The sequence below is a fragment of the Nylanderia fulva genome, unplaced genomic scaffold, assembly GCF_048542155.1.
Source record: "Nylanderia fulva isolate GAGA-0341 unplaced genomic scaffold, ASM4854215v1 Scaffold1256, whole genome shotgun sequence".
NCBI classification, from domain to species: domain Eukaryota; kingdom Metazoa; phylum Arthropoda; class Insecta; order Hymenoptera; family Formicidae; genus Nylanderia; species Nylanderia fulva.
The window spans coordinates 12,046-20,000 of NW_028189471.1; the positions used below are offsets into that span (position 1 = coordinate 12,046).

The 7,955-nt window shown below is 41.4% G+C and overlaps 1 protein-coding gene and 1 pseudogene across 1 annotated transcript; both read right to left on the bottom strand.

Moving 5' to 3' along the window:
- Positions 1 to 847: 847 nt before the first annotated feature.
- Positions 848 to 2,719, bottom strand: LOC146724572 (uncharacterized). Its single transcript, XM_085479624.1, has one exon. It carries the CDS (start codon positions 2,717 to 2,719, stop codon positions 848 to 850), a length of 1,872 nt encoding a protein of 623 aa, XP_085335750.1.
- A 4,781-nt stretch (positions 2,720 to 7,500) lies between these two features.
- Positions 7,501 to 7,955, bottom strand: part of LOC146724573 (small subunit ribosomal RNA) — a 1,181-nt pseudogene continuing 726 nt past the window's right edge.

The following is a 7,955-nucleotide window of genomic DNA, read 5'->3' on the forward strand; positions in this document are numbered from 1 at the left end:
ATGCCGTATGACAAATTTAAACGCTGTCGTATTTTATCACGGGAGTGGAAGTTTTGAGGAGTACTGAACACTAGTTTTCACACATGAATACACTGATTTATTCGTATAGTAGTACAGGATTTGAAACTAGAACTTAGAATTTAGACTTAGACTTAGAATTTAGATTTTAGAGTTAGGATATTATACTTAGAGTTAGAATTTTAGAATTAGAGTTAGAATTTGGACTCAGAGTTAGAATTTAGAAGTGCGACTGTACTGTTCGGTGTCGCGCAGAGAACTGACGAAATTCGGGACTGTTCTGAGGTCCTTCGTTTCGGCGGCTCGGGCCTGCGGCGGCCTGGAGAGGGGGAACTCTCCGGAGTAGGGGCTCTCACCGTGGTGGGAGACCCTTAGGCGCTACGAAGCGCCACGCTTAGTTTCTAGGCGGAGTTAAGCGTCATGGCCGGCTTTGGCGCGTTTTTCAAATAATGTTTGATAGTTTTAGGATTTATTTCTTATAGATGGAAAAAAATTTACATACCCGGACATAGTAATGAAGCCGGACGTGACAAAGTGCTGTCCGGACGCAGGACCCCGTGATGCGGCAGGTAACAGGTACCTCGTTGTGGCTCAGCTGGCGCTGGTGCAAGCATCATATGTCGCAGTTCCTTGTACTTTTGCATGAACTCTACGTACATGTCCTTAAAGTCGGCATCTTTCTCTAACCTTTTCTCCGTCTGTTGCAGAGCACGACTGGCGACGCGACGAGTCCCAGACAGATCCGGGAGAGGCTCGATCGTTGGCAGCCGCACTATGTACCTGCCGTCAGGAGAGCGCGAGTGATGACGGCGGTAGTGCTCCTCGCACTCTAGTTCCGCCTTGGTGAGGGTCGGAGATGGCCTTCCTCCTGCTCCCAGAACCGCCGCACCAAGCAGGTGATGTCCTCCTCGATTTGGCAGTGATGAGCGGAGATGTGTTGGCTGGGCGCCGTCGAGCTAACTGTACCTGAGAGAATCCAGCCCAACGAGGTTTGTTGAGCTACTGGATCCTTAGAACCTCCTTTTCGTAGACCCTGACGGATGATGGTCCCATATACGTCGGCTTCCAGTAGGATGTCGACGGGGTCCGAGGAGCAGAATTCCGGATCGGCGAGCTCCAGGTCCTCCAGATGGGTCCAGGTTTGTCTACTGCTGCGGCATCCTCCGGAAAACAGCGTCAACTTCGGCAGCACCAAAGCGTTGACGAAGGTGGGCGATTCCCCTCTGCGCGACTGCAGGGTAAGTCTCACCTTCCCCTTTGTCACTCCGGTCCTTTTCTCTCCGACTCCATAGACACTAACGGCGGCTGCTTTTCTAGGGAGTCGTAAGCGCTGCGCTAATCGCTCCGAAATGATGGAGGATTCGGAGCCCTGGTCGATCAGAGCGCGAGCGGACTGCCAGCTTCCGTGGCAGTCGAGGACGCGGACCCTAGCCGTAGCGAGCAGCACCGTTGCGGAGGAAGAGTCTGCGCCTTGAGCCACGTGAGACGTCGTGGCGGCCTCGGCTTCCCGGAATGCATCGTGAAGCGAGGAGTGATGTCGACTGCCACACGCTGTACACGTCTTCTTCGAAGAGCACTCGGAAGATTGATGCCGGCCAAGGCAGTTTGAGCAGAGCTTATGCTCACGGACGAGCTGCTTACGCGCCATCGCCGTCTTATCCTTATAGTCGCCGCAGAACATAACAAAGTGGTCCCCCTGGCAGATGGAGCACCGGTTTCTGGACTTCTCTTTTGGATTTTGGCCTTTGACGTGGTGGCTCCTCGTTGATTTCGTAGTGCTGGAGCTGCTGCTATCGTTCCTGGCCGGAAACAGCGCCTCCAACGTATGGAGCCGACGTTCTATGAAGGCCTCAAGCGAGGCGTAGCTTGGCGGACTCGTGGTGTGACTTATATCACTCTCCCATTCTCGCCTAGAGCGGCTGTCGAGGAGCTCTACGACGAGGTGGACGAAGAGATCCTCCGTGCGGTCTATCGGTCGGTCTATGCTCTTCAGGGAGCTGACAGTTGTTTTTACTCCATGGAAAAGCCTCCTCAATTCAGCGGCGGATTCGCTTTTCATCTTGGTCAACGCTAAGAAATTATTCAGATAATTACAAGTCAGCAATCTTTTGTTCTCGTAATAATCGCTTAGAGTTTTCCAGGCGATTTCATAGTTGTCTTCTGTGGTGCTGAGGTTACGAATCAGCAGATCGGCGTCACCCTTCACACAAAGTTTTAAGTAGTGTAACTTCTCCACAGGTTTTGCTGCCTGATTCCGGCCGATGAGGGATTGGAACAGATCCCGGAATGAAGGCCAATCCTCGTATTTCCCGGCGAAGGTAGGCGGTTGGATTTTTGGAAGCGCTGTCCGAGGAGCGGGACTAGTTGTCGCGGCCGCGGTAGAGCTGGCTGCCTGTAGCTGCAGCTGGAGAGCGCTCTTCAGATCGAGCATGAGACCCTTGTTCAGCAGGTAAGCTTCCTCGCCTAAGGACGGGATGTCCTGTTTAGCGTAGACCTCATGCTTTATTTCGTCAACCAGATCGGCTAACGTATCATTAAGAGCGTCGAATTTATCCCATAGCTTCTCGAGATTTTGAAGCCGGGCCTCCACCGCGCCGAGGGTCATATTGGCCTCGCCGAGCTTCCGCAGGTTCTCGAACGCGCGCGAGATCTTGCCGTACAGCACCGTGGCGGTGGCAATGATCGCCTTCGTGTCTGTCATTTCTAACAATGTTTCTCTGTTCCAGAAGCACTGGTCACCGACACTCAATCACAATCGCTTCCGTGGCACCGGATTCACAGGAGGTTCCGGAGGAATCCGGCTCGAAGGACCAAAAAATGTGCGCGACGGAAAGATGGATAGGACGTGGTCGGAAGCGAGACCGAGAAATAGACACAACACTCGACACACGCGTAACGTTCACAAAAAAAATATATTTATATAAACTATTAACAAAAATTACAATTAATATACCGCACCGAATTTACCGAGAGAATTAGCCGAGTCGTAAATTACTAAGTGTCCGCAAGCAACGGTAATGAATTAGACAAAGACAAGCAATAAATTAATACAATTGTCGCTCGTATATTGAAAACAAAGTGATAAATATAAGGCCAACTTATCGAGCTGAATATTCGAGATGTTCAGTCAACTACCATTTATTACATGTATAAATTATAAAACTACAGTCATTATATTAAAACTAACGCAAATTACAATCATTCTATAAACGTTTCGACCGCACGCGGTCTTCTTCAGTATAATTATTGAAATATAAATTCTTGCAATTCACATAATATCGAAATTTAATTATAGTTATTCAGAATCAAGAGTTTTTGAGTAATTAACGCGTGTTTCAATCCGTCCTGTCCAACAATGTTCGCCTCGATATGATCCCTGATTTTGTTCAGATCTCGGATAGTTTCATCGTTAATATGCGAGAAATTAACCCGTTCCGTAGGCGCTGCGATTTATAAAAAATTACCGATCAACGCATGTCCAAATTATAATATGTATCCCCTACAATTGGTAGTATGCTTACCTATCATCGTTCTTCTTGATAATTTTGCTACTTATTAACAGTTATTAAGGATGACACATAACAAACCAACAATACAGAAAGACAGCTCATTTTAAACTCTACTTGATCGGAGAGCGTGCGTGTTTATATATGATCTAATATCTATGTTTTACTCGTTAATGTCCTATTTGTCCTATTATTATTTCTTGTTCGCTAATATATCCAAAATATCAAAATACGACTCGCTAAGTAACTCAGTATCTTTGTTTAAATTTAGTCCATTTTTTTGTTCCTTGATATGTAGCATCTCAGAAATGAGTCTTTTATAATAATTATTTTCGTTGTCCATGATCTTAACATTGTCCCAATTAAAAGTATGATGTTCATTTATTATGTGTTCAGAAATTACTGAATGTTTCGTTGAGTCCAACCTAATATTATTTTTATGTTCTTTTATTCGCGTCTGCAATTGCCTCTTTGTTTGGCCTACATAAGATGCATTACAATTATTGCAACTGATCTTATAAACCACATTCGAATTGCATGGATGTTTAGTTTTATCTTTCTGCGCTTTAATAATATTATCCAGTTTGTTGAGACATCTATACCCTACCATACAATTTTTATTTTTTACCGAGGAAACAATCATTTCTGAGATCCCATCTATATACGGAATGACAAAGAATTTTTTATTGACCGAGTCATTTCTTATACTTTTTGTTCTTTCTATGTTGGCCTGTCTCTCTATAATGCTCCCCTTAGATATGATGTGTTCTATCCGATGATTAATTTTTTTAAAAATCAGATCAAGAGGGTAACCATTGCTTCTGAGTATATTAATAATTAACTCCAAATTTTTATTAAAAAATAGTGGATGTGATAGCAATAGACATCTGTCTACAAGGTTATATATTATTCCTATTTTGTGGCATAGTGGGTGGTTTGAATAAAATGATAACGTCCTTCCTGAGAAGGTTTCTTTTTGATACCAGTCTATATATATTTTGTTATTAATAATTTTAAGTGATAAATCTAAGAAATTCAAGCTATGGTTAACCTCTTGTTCGACCGTGAATTTAAGTCTTTCATGATAGTTGTTAAAATTATTCACAATCTGAGTCATATTAGTCATAGAGGTGGCCACTATTATGTCATCCACATAACGAAAATAAAACAAACATTCCAAATTCAACGCTTTGAGAACTGTATCCTCAAGATCTTGCATAACCAGGTCTGCAATAATTGGTGATAACGGTGACCCCATAGGGGTCCCAAACGTCTGTTTATAAATTATGTCATCAAATGTAAAATATGTAGAAGTCAATATGAATTTTATACCCCCCAAAAATTCGTTTTTCGGTATTTTAGTATTTATTCCAATGTGATCCCATCTATCGTTAATACCGTCAATCGCAAGATCCAGAGGAACGTTCGTAAACAAAGACACCACATCCAAGGAAAACATCCTATCATTCTCATCAATCTTTTTACCAGACAATATGCTGTACAAATCAAAACTATTATTAATATGACTTTTCGCTTTGGGTAGACTAGTTCGTAAGGTGTTTTGTAAAAACGAAGCCAGCGAGTATAGAGCTGTATCAACCGATGAAACTATGATTCTAACTGGATAGTTTTCCTTATGGATTTTAGGTAATCCATACGCTTTTGGAAGGAGAGAATCACTACAACGTAATTTATAATATTCGTTTTTTGAAATATAATCTTCCTTAAGCCATCTCTTCAACAAATCATTCAAATCGTTCTCTATTTTTTTGCACGGATTTTTTTTAACAATAGTGTAAGTGTTGACATCTTTTAAAACGTTTTCCATTTTGTTAATATAATGAGATCTTTCCATTGCCACCGTAGCATTACCCTTGTCCGCGCGTGTGAATAGAACATTCGGATTGTCTTTACAAAATTTTATTAAATCTCTGTGTGCACCAAGTAATTTTTGTTGACTTACGTCATTTTTATCCTTCGTGTTCAGAAGTTGTGCAAATTTTGGAACCGCGATATTTCTGATTGTTGTGAGATTATTAATATTATTTCGTTTGCTATTACTCTCTATGTCCTTGATGAATTCATGTATCGCTGTTTTTTTACTAATATTCGGAAGACAGAATTTATCACCCATTTGCAACAGATTAGAAACGTTAGGCGGAATGTCTGTGTTGGAAAGATTAACAAACCATTTTTTATTAGTATTTTCCAAAGGGTTAATTGTATCATTGAGAAATTTATTGGCTTCTATGTGTATATTGATCTCCTTGGCATCATTAGTGATTGCCCTGAGAGAATTTTGTGATATTTTCGTCGGTTGTGAAGTTTCAAAATGTAAAGAACAATGTATATCTATAGGTTTGATGCTGTTGATATACTTATATTTTTTTTTTTTCTTAATCCAATTTAATTTCTTTTCTTTTTCATTAACCAATCTTTTTTTTCAATTTTTAAAATCAATTTTATGATGTTCGAAAATTCTATTCCACGCGAGTACAGGTAAACGATTAAATAACCCGCTGGTGAGATGAAAAATCCTATTTTGTAATGACTCTACCTGTCTATGCAAATCAAAGATTTCAATGCTCATCGCATTTGTTTTGAATTTGTACAACATACTATCTAGTCTTCTGATCGATCTGTGATGAAAAACGTTAAATTTAATGCGGCAAAAACCTTCCAAATGTGTAGGAAAAATATCGCCATTTTTACAATTTCTTAAAAATTCCAATTTTGCTCTCGCTCTTATTAACAAGTAATTCGCATTAATCCATTGTTTAAAATAATCTGCGGTTATTCTTCCAAAAACTCTATGAATAAAATTAAAATTAAAATAGTAATCAGTCCGTTTTGTGTTAAATTGACGCATTGTAAGGCCAGCGTATATTAAAAATAAATTAATACAATTGTCGCTCGTATATTGAAAACAAAGTGATAAATATAAGGCCAACTTATCGAGCTGAATATCCGAGATGTTCAGTCAACTACCATTTATTACATGTATAAATTATAAAACTACAGTCATTATATTAAAACTAACGCAAATTACAATCATTCTATAAACGTTTCGACCGCACGCGGTCTTCTTCAGTATAATTATTGAAATATAAATTCTTACAATTCACATAATATCGAAATTTAATTATAGTTATTCAGAATCAAGCAATCTTTATCGTATGAACACACTTTATTCGCGATGAGCAATCGGAAAAAGCGCCGCGGTCGCGAGAGAGGAGGCTTATATACGCCTTGTAATTCTAGAATATTCGAGTACATTTGCTGTCGTTCTATTGTGATATTAAGGGTGAAGGAACGTTTACTGTAATTATTTACTTGTTTTTCTCTCCTCTCGCGCGACAGCGGTGTTTACAATTTAGACTGTTTTAAGCGCTTGTTTTCGAAGGCGCGGAGTATCCGTATACTCTCGCGGCCGAGCGCTAATTTAAATATAATTTAAAATACGCATGTTAGATCACGATATTAATTAATAAATTATATGCATGCTGCATGAGGCATGATCGAGATGCATGAATATTTTAACGCTTTCTAGTCCGCGGGTTATTACCGTTCGAATCTCGAACACTGCTCGTTCAAGTAGTTTGTTACAATCCTGGCGTTGTGTGGTCAAGCACCGTCTTGTTGAAAGAACATTTTATTTCTTTCAAATAGTGGCACTTCTTCTAAAAAATCGGGCAGATTTTCTTTCAAAAGTTCCGCGATACCATAGGGTACGCCTATTTAGCAGGCTAGAGTCTCGTTCGTTATCGGAATTAACCAGACAAATCGCTCCACCAACTAAGAACGGCCATGCACCACCACCCACCGAATCAAGAAAGAGCTATCAATCTGTCAATCCTTCCGGTGTCTGGGCCTGGTGAGGTTTCCCGTGTTGAGTCAAATTAAGCCGCAGGCTCCACTCCTGGTGGTGCCCTTCCGTCAATTCCTTTAAGTTTCAGCTTTGCAACCATATTTCCCCCGGAACCCAAAAGCTTTGGTTTCCCGGAAGCTGCCCGCCGAGTCATCGGAGGAACTTCGGCGGATCGCCAGCTGGCATCGTTTATGGTTAGAACTAGGGCGGTATCTGATCGCCTTCGAACCTCTAACTTTCGTTCTTGATTAATGAAAACATTTTTGGCAAATGCTTTCGCTTCTGTCCGTCTTGCGACGATCCAAGAATTTCACCTCTAACGTCGCAATACGAATGCCCCCATCTGTCCCTATTAATCATTACCTCGGGGTTCCGAAAACCAACAAAATAGAACCGAGGTCCTATTCCATTATTCCATGCACGCAGTATTCAGGCGAAGGTAGCCTGCTTTAAGCACTCTAATTTGTTCAAAGTAAACGTACCGGCCCGACTCGACACTCAGTAAAGAGCACCGCGACGGGATATTAGTTGGGCCGCCCCTCGCGAGGCTAAGCCCACCGGTA